At 33.5% G+C, this 15335-nt stretch overlaps 2 protein-coding genes across 4 annotated transcripts; one reads left to right on the plus strand and one right to left on the minus strand.

Annotated features, from left to right (window-relative positions):
* Positions 1-1116: 1116 nt before the first annotated feature.
* On the minus strand, positions 1117-2295 carry LOC130989956 (uncharacterized). Its single transcript, XM_057914135.1, has one exon. It carries the CDS (start codon positions 1710-1712, stop codon positions 1359-1361), a length of 354 nt encoding a protein of 117 aa, XP_057770118.1. The 5' UTR covers positions 1713-2295; the 3' UTR covers positions 1117-1358.
* A 6448-nt stretch (positions 2296-8743) lies between these two features.
* LOC130989957 (autophagy-related protein 101) lies at positions 8744-13850 on the plus strand. 3 transcript variants are annotated; one of them, XM_057914138.1, is made up of 9 exons: positions 8744-8913; positions 9036-9124; positions 9268-9421; positions 9534-9570; positions 9892-9977; positions 10473-10568; positions 10886-11051; positions 11159-11312; positions 13438-13850. In XM_057914138.1, exons 3-9 carry the CDS (start codon positions 9389-9391, stop codon positions 13511-13513), a joined length of 648 nt encoding a protein of 215 aa, XP_057770121.1. In that variant the 5' UTR covers positions 8744-8913; positions 9036-9124; positions 9268-9388; the 3' UTR covers positions 13514-13850. The 3 variants fall into 3 exon arrangements, with proteins under 3 accessions (XP_057770121.1, XP_057770119.1, XP_057770120.1); XM_057914136.1 differs by having other exon boundaries at positions 8764-8913; positions 9036-9105; XM_057914137.1 differs by lacking the exon at positions 9036-9124 and having other exon boundaries at positions 8778-8913.
* The last annotated feature ends 1485 nt before the right edge of the window (positions 13851-15335 follow it).

Consider the following 15335-nt stretch of genomic DNA (forward strand, 5'->3'; position numbering starts at 1 on the left):
AATTGATTAATTTAATTGGGACGTAGGGAGTATATTCCAACAAGTATTTCCTTCGAGATATTTAATTTAGTCATGCACATAAATATTTATTTCCCACAAAATGATGGTTACCTCTCAACTGTTTGAATATGATTTAATTTGTGCTAGTTTACTTATTTGCTTTCTATATCCATATTTTGTACACTTCTAAACAATTTTCGAGGGAATTGGGATGGATCATTCATCAAATAACTATATAATGAGAGCAATTGATATTTTAAATTTTCAGCTATAGAATTAATGACTTCTTCATTTATCAAGACCCAAAATAATAGATTTCATGTATATATATAACTTAAACTATATCTTTTGAATTCTAAATTCATAAATTGAAATTTGTCTCACTGTTGGGCTCTTGGTTAGCAAGCACAGATAATTAACAACGAAAGGGATTCAAAACATTGATATTATGAAATCATCTCTACCACACAGATCGCAATCCTGCAACAGTACATTGAATAATAAACGATTGATTACTAAAGTCGTGGCTTACAATATATATATATATATATATATATATATATATATATATATGCTGTTTTAATTAATTTAGTCGTGTCAGAGAATAATAATATATAAATATATCTATATATATGTATTCTTATCACAATCCTGTGCAAGAAAGCATTGTACATGTCAAGCTCACCAGCCATTTTTATTTTGCAGATGTGTGGAATGGAATCATTCCAACTGTGAGAATCACATTGCAGGATTCAGACAACCTCTTCCAAAAGCCTGCTTCATCTCTCTCTCTCTCAAGAATCTCCATGTTTGTCCAGCACGCCTGCCTTACAATGCATGCATCTGCAGCCGCTGGATATATGCACAGTATCTTGGAGTAAATCAAGAAGATACTAATATTTTAAAAAATAGAGGATTTTAATGATTTAATTATTGCATTATGCTGCCTTTAGGGGAAGATTGGGAATATTTACAATATCACAAAGATATTGTCTAAAAATCTTCCTTTGTGTGAAGTGAATCTTCTCGCATTTCAAGAATATATAGTGCTACTCCAACTGTAACCCTTAAAATAAAGAATTCATCATTTCACACTATACTACTAGCTAGTGCTGATTTAACAGAAAAAATTCCATTTGAAACTTTGAAAAAAACCCTAAATTCATTACATTACACACAATCTCAATGTACCAAACACAGTTACAGTAGCCTTACATACCGATCTAAGCATGAAAAAGTAATTAAAAACATGATTCATAATTTCATAATTTCATATACCACACCCCAAATAAGAAAGAAGCAAACCCTAATTAGCTTCTCTAAGCTGAAACTATATTACATAACTAGGGTTTTGTCTTTTAAGGATATGCACCGTTAGCTGTCGGCAAATCGGCGGCCCACGAAGCGTTGGAGCCCCAAAATCCCATGTGATCGGCGGCGGCGGCGACCGCGACCGGCGCCGATTCGAGAATGGCGGAGGAATTCGCGATCTCCGGGTAGAAATTGGGCGACAATCGGAGGCGGTGGTAGAGCTCTTGAAGGCCGTGATGCTGAGCTTCGACGAATTGGGTTTGGTTTCTGTGCAAGGCCAGATTGGGGGAGGTTTCGTCTTTGATGGCGAGGTGGTTAGGGTTTCCTCGGATTAGGGAGAGGAAATGGGAGTTTTGAGGGGAGGCCCAAATCATGGGGTTTGGAATTGGGGAGAGGGCCATCTCGGACTGCTGCTGCGGCGGCGGCGGCGTCCTCAGCTTGGCGGCGGACTTGGCGGCGATGGCGGTGGCCTTGTTCTTGCGGCAGCCGCCGCCGATGGGGACGTTGCGGAGGGCGCCGCCTTTGGTCCAGTAGCGGCGGCAGGTCTTGCAGAAGTGGCGGGGCTGGGTGAGGTTGTAGTTGTTGTAGTAGCAGAATTTGGTGTTGGCGGAGTCGCAGCGGGGGCACCGCAGATTCTCGGGCGCCGCCGCTGAGGAAGGAGGGGGAGACGGCGACGGGGAGGCGTGGTCGAGGAATTCCTCCGCCGCCGCCGCCGCAAGGGGTGGTGGTGGAGAGCTTCGATCGGTCTCCTCCAATTATGCTGACGCTACTCCCCCCCAAGAGCTCTTGAATCATCTTTTTCGTGTAATTGCTCTTTTTCTTTAGAGGAAAAAGGTGAGAGAAAGTAGAGAGAGAAAGGAATAGGATGAGAGGGGGAGATGAGATGAGTTGAGTTGAATGGGTTTTGGATTTGTTGAGCCAAAATTTATGGGGTGGAGCAACAGAAGATCTCTAGCTTTAATATGGGATAAAATAATGAAAAAAGGGACAAACCCACTTTGTCTACTATCGAAACTAAAATGCTTTGAAATTTTGGATTTTAGTTGTTTTTCTGGGTTACTTTTATTTTTCACTTTCCTTGTTTTTTTATGTTTTTAGGGATGTAGAGTGAGACAGCCCTATACTAGTATTATTATTCTTCCAATTATTTTAGTGAGGAGTGAGGACAATACTAAGAGGGGTATATCTAGCTTAGAAGAGATATTAATTAATCTAATACTATATGTGTCTCAAATTTTTACTTTTTTAAAAAAAAATCTGAAGTTTTAGGCTATAAAATATTTTGGTATATAAAATTCAACGAAAGAAAGATGACTTATCTTGCAGTTGTTGGAATATCCTATTAGGAACCATCAGTATTGAAAAACGTTGAAAGTTCGAGATTTACTTAGATTTGCTTCGATACCATTATATTGCATCCAAGACCACCTCTTAATTTACTTTTAGATTTGTTTCGATATTAGTCATACCATGCATTATTATATTTATTCATATAACTTAGCATCATGAAATTCAAAGAATAATAAAAGTAACCTCATAACTTGTGTCGGATCATCTAAGTATTTGTTAGATATACTCCTTTCCGTACTGTAAAAATAATCACAGAAGAAAATAACACGAATTTTAATAAAAATATTTGAAGAAAATAACACGAATTTTAATAAAAATAATCAAATACTTCTCAAGAATTTATAATCTCTTAAATAACTTTTAAGTTATTTTGACCGGGCTTAATAAGCTCAGATCAGTGTATTAATAAACCTAAAACAAATAAACCATTAAAAATTGATGAGCAAATATTAATATCTATATGAAGCAAATGGATGCCATATGTAGGAAACAAAATCAAAATAATTTATGAAAACACAATTCAGAAGTTCATCCAAACAGTTACCAACAGAAAAATTCTGTCGTGGAATTGTCCTAATCCAATTCTTTCTTGTGAAGTGTCAAATCATGTAGAATTTTCCAGCACGTCGAGGTTGCCTTAAACAACTATATATGCATCTCCACAGCACGTGCTGCACGAAAAAAAAGATTGTTATATATGCTCAAATTTTATTTATTATTTATCGAGGAACATATATATATATATATATATATATATATATATATATATATAAAGCATATTACATGTAGAGAAAGTTTAGTTTAAGTGACAAATGCGAGGCATTAAAATCTTTTTCTTATAAGAGATCATTAGTTTAAATTCAGAAATTAAGTTTAATTCAAGTTGTATTTTTATTTATTTAAAATATTTAATTTAATTTGTACTAACTTGATGGTTATGTGATTGCTATTTATTTAATTTATTACTCTCTTCGTCCCAAACGAAATATCCTGTTTTTCTTTTTGGACTGTCCCAAACGAAATATCCTGTTTCCTTTTTTTGGTAATACACTCTCTCTCTATACTTAATATTTAAATAATTTCCACCAATCCACTTTATCTACTTTATACACATTTCTTAATCTCCGTGCCGAAAAGAAATATGACATTTCGTTTGGGACGGAGGGAGTACTATAATACACATTTTGTTGACACATGATATATATATAATTATATTGCAGAAAAATATAAATCAGATTACATGGGCATATATATAGCCATATAGGGCCAACCAGCATGCCTTTTCTAATCCCAGAAATTTGAATCTTTGAAAGTATAGTCATTTAAGTTGGAAGTGGGAATAAACAGTAGGGAATTTACAATGATATCAGCAATCAAGAAAGATTTGTGAAAGGAATAATCTTGATTAGGGTGCGTGTGCTTTTTTGGTGTTGAAATGCAATGATTATAGTTTCAAGAAGAGGGCCTCATGGCGTGGAAAAACGTGAAAAGGCTAATTTGAAACCATTTTCTTATTTCACATTTTTAATTTATTCTTCATGACCTGCATTAAGTCTTGATTTGAAATACAGAAATAGAGTTCTTATTGTAAATTTTCAAGAACGAGGGATATTGCAATTCATCGTAATATAGTCATGACATTCTAATATTTTATTTAGTAGGATTAAGAAGTAGTATAAATTAATACATTATTCTTTATAAATTTAAAAATCTAAAAAAATTATCACTATAAAAAAATACTGCTTTATTAATTGAAAATTCAGTTGTTGAAATAAAAAAACGATCGTCAACGCAAATAACGATTGTTTTGATCGATCATTATTTGTGTGGTCGTTCCAAATATTAACGATTGAAAATTTGATTGTTATAATTTTGATCGTATTTTTTGCTTTTATTTTAATTGATCGAAATTATATTTTTAACGATCGAATTATCGGTCGATAAATTTGCTTCAATCTTTTGCATTTGTAGTTGTAAAATTTGCTCTTTTGTTGTTGATGAGTTCTCCATTAAATTTTCAATTCTATTTCTTTATTCGATTGCCTTAAAAAAAGTAGACATTTATTCCTTTTTTTACCTTTTGTTCTTTTACCTTTTTCACACCTTATGGACGTTATGACGATCTAGAACCACTGCCACTATCACCGCTTAAATTGATTAAAAAAAAAAATAATAATCAGGTGAGATAGGGGATTCTGGTAGTGTATTCTGACTGAAGTAATGAATACCTTTGTTGTCGAGAGTTTTGTGAATGCCAATCAAACTCCTCAAAATCTTTCATAATAGACCACACATGCTCGAACTCGAATCATTTCTTATATTTCACGTCTAGGCTCTAGTGCCTCGATTCTTTTTGCACGAGTAAACTGCATAATGAATAAAGTATTGTATATGCGACGACAATGAAAACGAAGAATGAAGGGGGAAAGGTATACCCTAACAAAAACCCATGCTTGAATTCATTGTTAGTGACAGTTGGTTCAATATTTTAGGATTATTTGCAGGGGTCCATGCCAAATACTCCTACTTTATACAATGGTGGAATAAACAAAAACAAACAGATAATATGCGTACAAAATGTGTTTGTTTTTATTTGGGTGTCTTTTTGGTTTGAATGTGTACAGCAACACGAGCGGGGATACACCTGACCAGACTTGACCGCGCGTGCCGTCCGGAACTCCAGACTCCAGAGGCGAGAGAGAGAGGTGAGGGACTTTTTCTGATAAGAGCGGCTCTTGATTCAGTGACTTTTTCGGCCCATTATTAATAAGATTAATTTGAGGCGGTGGAGGTGGTGGTGGTGGTGGTGGTGGTGGTGGTGGTGGTGGGGGCGGACAACGACGTGAGAGTGGTGGTGACCGGCCGGGCAGCAGCTAGAGGCTGCCCGGAATAGATGATATTGTCCACGTCAGACATTCCTCGATTCTCGGGCTATTCTCTTCTCTTGTTCATCTTCCTCCGCTTTTGCATGCGCCCCACCATTTCGCCAACATGCACGCTGCCCCGTCGCTTTCACGATAACGTTTTCTTTTCTTCTTCTTCTTCTTTTCTTTTTTTTTTTTTTTTAATTCCCTCCATTCCAATTCAATAATAGCCCACAAGACCTGAAAACGAATATTAAAAAATAAATAATTTAATATACTTCCTCCGTTTTATTAAGTACGGCTCGCTATTTTTTGACACGATTAATATTAAAAGGAAGAGTAATTAAAAGATAAAAAGGATAGATAGTGGTGGAACTATAACTTTTTGTAAGGTATAGTAATTTTTTTTTGAAAGAAGCCATTATTAACACGACAGACGGAAATAGAAGGGAGTCCATTATTAATGAAACGGATGGATTAATAAAATAGGAGATATAAAGTAGTAGTAGCTTTTTTTTAGGGTAAAATTGTGAAAAAAAGTAAGAGATAGAAATGAAGATATTATTTTTTAAGTGAAGAAGAGATAATTTATGGAGGCCACCCAATATGGTACTCCCTCCGTCCCACGAATCTTGACACATTTTCCTTTTTGGGCCGTCCCACGAATCTTGAGACGTTTCCATTTTGCGTAATAATTATTACCTTCTCTCTCATACTTTATCACTTTTATATTTTATTAATTACACACTTAAAACACTAATCTACAACTCCTTAATTTCTGTGCCGAATCCAAACGTGTCAAGATTCATGAGACGAATGGAGTATTTGGTGTAAATAATGAGTTGTACGAGGGTGTTGTATGATTTTTCATTTTAGAAAGTGGCCTATTGAATTGGGACGTCCAAATAAAGAAACACGACCAATTGAATTGAGACGTAGACAGTATAATCTTCACCCCGTTCGCCAAAAATAGTCTTATATAAGGATAGATACGTGTTTTAATAATATTGAATACGGATATATTTGTAGGGATAATGTTAATTAATGATAACTTTTAATTGCTTAATCATTCATTAACTTTTATAACTTAATTTTTTTACTTTTCCTTCATTTTAGTACACCTTTTAGGCCATAAAATGAGAGCTCACATTCTTTTGCCTCATAACTTTGATCGTTTTGTAAATGTAGGACAATTTTTTTTTTTGGGTTTACAATTGCATGATAAATTTTCAAAAATTCGGTATAAATAGGACAAATCGAACCCCAAAAAGTAATTTATCCTGCAATTAAAAGTTCAAAAAAAATTGTTCTACATTTGCAAAACGATCAAAGTTACGAGCCTAATAAAAGATTGATAAACGAATTCTCTTTTTCTTTACTAATGTTTTTCCCATTGAACTTTCACCATAAAGATTTTTAATAAGACTCCGCGCGCCCTTAATTAAGTCTTTGTGATTTCAAGAATGTTTTAGATTTTTCTTTTTATTTTTCTCTCTTTTATAATATGTCTATTTCAACATGTATTATATCTCGTGCATTACAAAAAATAGCCACGCAATGAGGACTCCAATTCGAAGAACCACCTTATCTCTCCATTCACCAAAATCCACCTTATATCTCCAATCTCCAATTCTTATATCTCGTGCATTACAAAAAATAGCCACGCAATGAGGACTCCAATTCGAAGAACCACCTTATCTCTTCATTCACCAAAATCCACCTTATATCTCCAATCTCCAATTCGCTCCCAAGAGGGATCAAATTCCGGGTCACTTCACTTAAGTGAGGACCCGGTGGCCAGTGGGCTAAGCCCCCTGGTTAACAAACTGATGACCTTATATATGTTTAGATCATCATATACAAAAAAATGTACTTGGTACTTTTCCTTAGTGGGAGATGTGTACATAAATCGATTCATTTTACATTAAATTCAATCAAGAACCATTATCCCAAAATGTTTGAACCGTAGAAAATTGTAGTCCTATTATATGATTGGACCCAACATTGTTCACATTGTGAATGTGAATATTTTGAGATTGTCCATGATCACTAGGACCAGAAGATTTTACAAGTCTATATATAAATGTCACATTTCCACATGCATGCTAACACCATACAAATTTTAAGACAAAACTTAGTGGTAGAAAGCTACGTGACAATTCCTCTAGATTGAATGACAACATATGGGCCCGTTGTGCAAAAACAAAATCATGACATAACACGTAGATTCAATTCCATTATTATATTGATTGTCGCCAAACATGATAAAATGGACAATAATTGGGCAAATTTTTCTTGTCAAGCAAATTTCATGTTATGACTTGGGATGCATGACAGCTTAATTAGTGTTCATTCAAAATATTTACAAATTTTAAATGGGTTAAATATCATTTTAAACTTTAAATTACTTTTGCACTATTAATTACTTCATCCGTGATCCATTGATCTTGTTCTATTTCTATATTTAATAATGATTTTACATTATAAATAAATAATATGGCCCCACATCTTTACACACTTTTTACTACAATAATTATACTCTGCTTAATAACTGTGCCAAAAAAATGAGACAAACCTAATGGGACGGAAGGAGCATATTTTAAAATATCGAAAATGTATTTTCAAATCTTGGATATTATTGATTTTGTATCAATTGTATTCTTCCTCAATTTTTCACCTTTTGAATCTTCAAGTAATAAGGTATATAACGAAGTCATTTTGTACAATGTGGGTGCGTTCTCTTTGGTTGTAAATTTATCATGGGAAAATGAAGGATAAACAAAATTTCACCCTTTAAATCCTTCCTTTCTTTTCTCACATTTCCTACTTGACCCTTACTCATTCCTCATTTACACTACAAAGGAGGGACGCACCCTGTAAGTTAAAAAATATCTAAATACCGTGGCATCCAGAGACCCACGTCGAATTTTTTAGAACCAAAAAGTTGGACGAATTATACAATTAATACAAAATTAATAGTTCAAAATTTGAAACACTATCTTTGATAGTTCAAAATATAATAAATGGTGCAAAAATAATTTGAGGATAAAAACAATATTTACCCCTTTACACATTTTAAATTCTTAGGCTTCTTCAAATATCAAAATGTGAAGCCCAAACCCACCACCAATATTTATGGGCCCAAACCCATTTTCATCCAACCCAACAAACATCTCAATTCTCAAGCCCATTTTTAAATTAATGGTCTTTTTGGATTAGAAATTTCCAGCTCTAATATTTTTGCATAATTCTTCCTCTCTTTGCTTTATCAGTGCTAAAAAACCCTTCAATTCCGCCAATTCATCTTCCTCATCTGTTTTTGAATGCTCCAAATAGTTATAGAAGCTGCATTTTCTGGATTCTGCTGATTTCTGCTTGAGAGATTTTTGTACACACGCCACTCTATCTCTGATCTGAATTTTTGCTCTTCTCTGTTTTTCTTTTTTATTTTGTTCTTCTTTTGCAAATGAAATTTCACTCGTCTTCTTTCTAAAATCTGGTCTTTTGCAGTTTTGCTGAAGTTATAGATGGTTTAAAAGGCGCAAAAACTGTAGTTACAAAATTACAAATAATCCTCACGGTCGGTGTGTTTGAATATGGTAAATAGATGATTATTAATTTGGTAATTAAAATAATTGCTAGGTACAATGTATATTTACAAAGTTAATCTATTTCATGTTTTTTCCTTTTTCTTTTTTCTTTTATTGAGGAAGTAATATAGGTAATCTGTTTCTTGTTGCAGTCTCTTTCATCGCAGAGGATGTGTATATTTGACGACTTCGAAGCTGCACGCTACCGTTAATCAGTGCTCTCTTTCTCTCCGGTCGAATTTCTCCTCGATTTGCCCCTGCTAGAAAAGCTTGATGAGCTGCGAAGTCTGCCAACTCAAAGAACTCGTGAGTAAATCTCCACGTCGTGAATATTGTTTGTTGGTGTCTATATGTTTGTACATGCTTGCTGTTTAATTGAAGTTATCTTACTCGCTATTATCTGATCTAATCGGATTAGGATGTTGAGCACTTCGAGATACGCGAAGTTCTTCGATGTAAGTTCGCTTCCTCGTCATCTCTCTTTTTCTTCTTCTGTTTTTTAATGTACTGGTGATAATTCTAGGTCTTAACTTGCTTTGATGATTCATTTATTTATTTCTAGGTCTTAATTATATGTGTTTGGTGATTGAATTTAAATTACTGAAAATGGGCCATATTTATTGTATAATATGCTGTTAATCTCATTAGGTGCTGTGAGGATTTACTCAATGTAGGAGGTGTTTGATGTTTTATTTGATATCATGGAAATCAGTTTCCTATGATTAGAAAGATGTGTGCTGCCCAGCAGTTTCTAATAGGATTAAGTTTGGTTGCAGGCATTCTGCACACTATTTTGTTCCACAGAGCTTTAGGGCTTGTGCGCCCGAAAGACATTGATTTGGAACTTTTCGAGATTACATATGTAAGTAATTTCGAGTTTCTTCCGTTATATGCATAGTGTTGTCAGTAGTTATTGAGCTATCATTTTTCAGTGCACATGTTGTTATATCAGCTAAAGCTATCAATACAATTCTAATTTTCTGCACGGTTTTAATATGGTTTTGGTAGCAACATTCATCTGTTGTTAGGACTATACTTTATTGATTTAATCATTAGACATCATTGGTAGGCCTGATTTATATCCTGTATTATGGTAGTCGAATATCTGTATCTTCTACATGAATACTGTTATGATGGCTCTGTGTAATGTTTCTTTGTAATTTATATGATACTCCCTGTTATCGTTATATGTAAAAGAGCATTCTACCCATTTGGGTGAGATGCTCTATATGGTTTCCCTATAATGTGCATGTAGAAAATGAATGAAATATTTTTGCTCAATGATTCATATCTCTAACCTCAGTATTGAATTCGTTTGTGTTGTATGCTCAACATTTTCTGAAATCTACATATGCAGGTGCAATGTGGTGATGTAGAACTTGAGAGGAAAATAGATGAGAAGATTGACCAATTCATAGACAGGGTGGAGAAGCACCCGAATAAGAAAAATCAGGTATTTATTGCCACAAACTTGTAACTTTTTTTGCTTGTTCAAGCTTGGGTACTTTCTTTATTTAAAGATTATGCCCATGTGATATATTGATTTTACATTTTCTCTAGTGAAACATAGAGAAGGTGAGGTACTGGTAAATCTGATTAGCTTTAATTCTGTAGCTCTAGAGGAGTGTCCACTTCCCTTCTCTCATCATTCGTTGTTGTGTAGCATTAGAAAGGGTCTCCACTTACGTTCTCTCTCAATGTTTTTCTTTCATTTTCTTGATATTTCAATCTTTGTTCAGATTCATTCATTGACAGTGTGTAGTGATGCAGATATGTTTGTCCTTCTATGAGGTCAAAAACAAACAGCCTACATGGTTCACTAATAAAGTTGAACGCCTCTACTGGGAACAGTGGTACATAAACTTGAACGTGGCACAACACCAGAAAGGACATTCTGGAAAGTCTACCTCTTCCAAAATAGTAGTCGATCCTGGAGGTATTATCTGTTATGCAATTTTTAATATAATCACAATCCGTTTCATAGTCAACAGGCATATATAATGTTTAAGTGCGTGGTCTTTGCTTTCTATATTGGTACTACAGCTGAGGAAAGAACTGTTCGGCGTGCAGCGCTAGAAGCTTCGCTTCGTGATGTTCTGTTTCAGATAATTAAATTTGTGAATGAAAAGAAGGATCATATTCCTCCGATACCAAACCTTGAAGGCGTCTCATTCCCCTATGAAATTACTATCTCAAGGTATTTTGACTTTTGTTTTTTGCAATGTAGTGATGTGAATACTTGTAGTGTTTTACTACACTATTACATGCTATAGATCTACAGTTTTTCCAAGTGAACTGCTATATGACGATTACTAAAAGGAGGTATTTAAGGTTTAGAGGTCATACCCCTTTTTCAAAAATTGCATATTGATTTCAACACATTTATGGTTTAATTACTGCAAGTTAAAATCTGCCAAGAACTTGGCACTGCATATAAGCTGAAATGTGCACCACTTTCCTTGGAGGTGATATTATAGTATCAGAATGGCATGCTCACTGTGTGTGCTTGCACTTCTAGTGCATAAAACCTTTTACAATATTTTATGACTTATTTTAATGAATCCTTAATAATATTATTACGGAGTGTTATCGATACAACTTACAGGACTACAACAATAGGTTAACTATTGAGTTGTGATTTGAAAGATGAATACTATGAATGATCTAAAACTATCAATACAAGACTTATTCAGAGGCCATCCAACGGAAACTTAGTAGCCATTTAATAACCACATCACCTAGAGACGTCATTTACTTGTCAATTAAATTAAAAGACTTCAAATACACTGTAGCTATTAATGAAAAACCTAAATACAAATCTCTGTCTGCTGTCTATGATTCCATTGTGAATGGTTCCGTAACTCTTTGTCTTTGGTAATCTCTCTCCAAATTCCACCATGAGTAATTGTTTGACATATTGGAAAATAAAATCACAATGCCCCAGAATTGAACTTATAGAATTTGTGCTTTTATCGATCAAGAGTGAAAAATCATTTGACTTGTGCTTAGTACTCAATGCTATAATTGTAATAGGCTGTTAATATGGCATCAATGGTGTCAATGTTTGTGCTTGCCTTCAACTTTTCTGGGAACCATTGATGGTGGAATTAAGGGAGAGACGCAGAGAATGTAGGCTTAGATTTGTGTTTTATTTGTTTATTTATTTTATAATTGTCTATTTGAGTCTCTTTATTTTAGTTGTCAAGAAAATGATGTGTCTTGATGATGTGGCTATCTAATGGCCATGTCTGTATCTGTTCGATGTTCTTTTAATACTATTAAATAAATAAGCCTTAGATCATTGGAATCTCAATTCATCGTGTACTGCATCAATAGTTAACCTATCTTTTGGGTCTTGTATATCAGTTAGAATTTTTTTGTTTAGATTTGTATCATTTAGAACTATCATAAGAACTAGTGAGAAATAGATTTTAAACAAGCAAATGGAATACCTTTACATTGTATTCTAAATGGCGTAATTTCCCCGTGCACACCATGATAAATTCTGTGCCTCTATATGCTCAATGTATTTATTCGAATAGCTTAAAGAATTTAGAAGCTTCGGCTAAGAGACCAAAAGAGACAAGAGAGTTAATACCAACCAGCAGTCTCGTCCTTTGATATGAACAGTGGTGTCCCATTAAGATGTCTTTGTTCTTTTCACTTCACATAACTCTATTGCTCCTCTAATTAGGTAGCAATTTTCTAAAAAATAGAAAAGTTAGTAATAATAGAACTAATGAAGTAGCACTAGTAAAAAATGAAAAATGCAAATGATGACCACCCATAGTTAAGCCAAATATTGTGCTATTGTGTATATTCATCTTTATTAAGACCTCTGATGCTTTCTGTTGGTATCAGTACTATTAGCTAGCAGGGCCTGGTTTAGGATTTTGAGTAATACTGATATTTCCCCACTATAATAGTAAGAAATGAGAATGCTATAAGATGAGTAATCACTCACCACCAATTGCTGTCAATTAATTATAAGAAATCTGATTGTTCTTCTCCATGGGACACAAAGCATTTAGCTTCTATTTTCTATTCAAATTAGGATTCATTTTATCGGGGTAAACAACAAGGAGAAGTATTATGGTCTTAGTGATGAAATGAACCGTCTCTTGTAGTGATTATCTACCATATTTCCTATTGCAATGGCAGAAACGCTTAATGTAGTAGGCTTACTCATGATTGATACATTGGTTTGGTGCTTACAAAGAGTGATAACCTTCTGTTTGGATGTTATTGATATTTTGTGTTTCCTAGCTCGATGTAACTGATGCTACGTATAAGCTGCTGAGTCATGTACTGCCTTCTTTTAGTTCGTCAGATTCTGCGTTTGGAATGGAAATGTTCAAGAGGATGCTCCAAACTGGGCAGCCCACGATGCTCAGCTGACTCGAGGTCATATTTCGTCTTATCGACTTGGAACGAATATGCTGCCTGTGAATATTTTATGCTAAATTATGTAAACTGAGCTCTAATTTACACTCAAATTGAAGTTATGTACCTCCATTGAATATGCTGATGCCTGTGAATATTTTCTGCTAAATTATGTAAAAGGAGCTCTAATTTACAGCCAAATCGAATTGATGCTCTGGAGAAGCACGGTGATTTGTGTACATATCGACTTTATGTAAAACTATACTTATTAACTATTCTTTGTAAAAACTTTTATTCTGACATTTGATGAATTTTAAGATTATGATTGGATTCGTGGTTTTGCAAGTATCAACTATCGGCTTTTTCCTCTCTCTTGACGCGTAATTTTCGACAATTTTTTTTCTTTATAAATTACATAAGTAAATAAATAAATTTCTTGAATTTAAAGAAATTTAAGAAATTTTCGAAAATTTTTGTTTGTGATAGTGTGAACTCTACTAATATTTTTTTTGAAATTAACTCGACTAATATTGAGTCCATTAAAATATATTCAAGAGTTGATTACAAGTAGACTCCATTTGAGCAAATCCACAAAATTTACTACTCCCTCCGTCCCATAAAAATTGGCTGCATTCTTTTCGGCACAGAGATTAAGAAAGGGATAGTTAGTGAAGATTAAGTGTGGTCCCCTCAAATTTTATGTAATTTTTGAAACTTAATTAAATTGTTAATCTCAACCAACTTAACCACCACCTTTTTCACTTTTTGTAAATTTAATTTATTTTATTTATTAAATTAAAATCAATATTTTCAGTTTTATTTTATTCACTCATTACATTTAATTAAATTAAACAAAATTATTTTATTCAGTTTTATTCACTTAATATTTTCAGTTTTATTTTATTCACTCATTTAACTTATTCCATCTACCTATTATATTTAAGGAAGTCAATATTTTAAACAAAATTAAACATAAACACTTCAAATCAAATTTATTCAACCAATATTCATAATGAATGAAAAACGTGTAAGAGGCGGCTGTTAGTGAAAAAACAAATTAAAGAAAGCACACAATTAGAGAAAAGAGGCGCCAGATTGGAATTTTTTTTGCCTCCAAATATTTTCATTTCAAGAGCTGTACATTTTCATTAAATATTTTCAAATAGGGTTAGGGGAAATGAGTGAAAAAAGTAGGTTAAATATGTAGCCAACACAAGGGATTTAATTAAGGGATAGTGAATTAATTAAGGGATTTAATGAAGAGTAATTTTTACCTTTTTCAGAAAGTAACCAACAATAGTGACACAAACTAAAAAAAAAATGTGGTAAACTTTAATGGGACGGAGGGAGTATTATTTTGGTACGAATACATTCAAATTGATTTAAATTAGTGTGATTGTTGTAAATTAGAGAGAACTAGTATTTGTCCCCGTGCGAGGAAATAATTTTGCATATATATAATAAATATTAAATTAATTATAATAGTTATAAATATTTTTGTGTCGAGTTTAGTTTTATTTGCTATGTGTGGAGTTTAGTTTTTATCATCCATCATATTTCTGTTTGCTTATCTGGAAATTGAATAGGATTACTCGTTGTGTTTCCGCTTGTCAGTATCCCTGTGGGTACGATACTCGAGTAACTCGACTTACCAATTGCTATGATTTAATTTTGTGATTGTTAACTAAAATTTATTCCAACTAATTAAAATATATAATTATTTTTAATCATTTAATTTTACTTTTATTAGCTAATACTAATACGTTGATTTTTCAAAGTTATGGTATTTAATTTTTGTAGAGACGTATCATCTATATTTCCAAATAATTGCGTAGTA

The sequence above is a fragment of the Salvia miltiorrhiza genome, chromosome 6 (assembly GCF_028751815.1).
Source record: "Salvia miltiorrhiza cultivar Shanhuang (shh) chromosome 6, IMPLAD_Smil_shh, whole genome shotgun sequence".
In the NCBI taxonomy this organism is placed as follows: domain Eukaryota; kingdom Viridiplantae; phylum Streptophyta; class Magnoliopsida; order Lamiales; family Lamiaceae; genus Salvia; species Salvia miltiorrhiza.

Coding starts and splice junctions, on each gene's coding strand:
- LOC130989956 (XM_057914135.1), bottom strand. CDS start 1,712: ATGGCCCTCTCCCCAATTCCAAACCCCATGATTTGGGCCTCCCCTCAA.
- LOC130989957 (XM_057914138.1), top strand. CDS start 9,389: ATGAGCTGCGAAGTCTGCCAACTCAAAGAACTC. Junction 9,571..9,891: donor GATACGCGAAGTTCTTCGAT/GTAAGTTCGCTT, acceptor GTTTGGTTGCAG/GCATTCTGCACACTATTTTG. Junction 10,569..10,885: donor ACCCGAATAAGAAAAATCAG/GTATTTATTGCC, acceptor GTAGTGATGCAG/ATATGTTTGTCCTTCTATGA.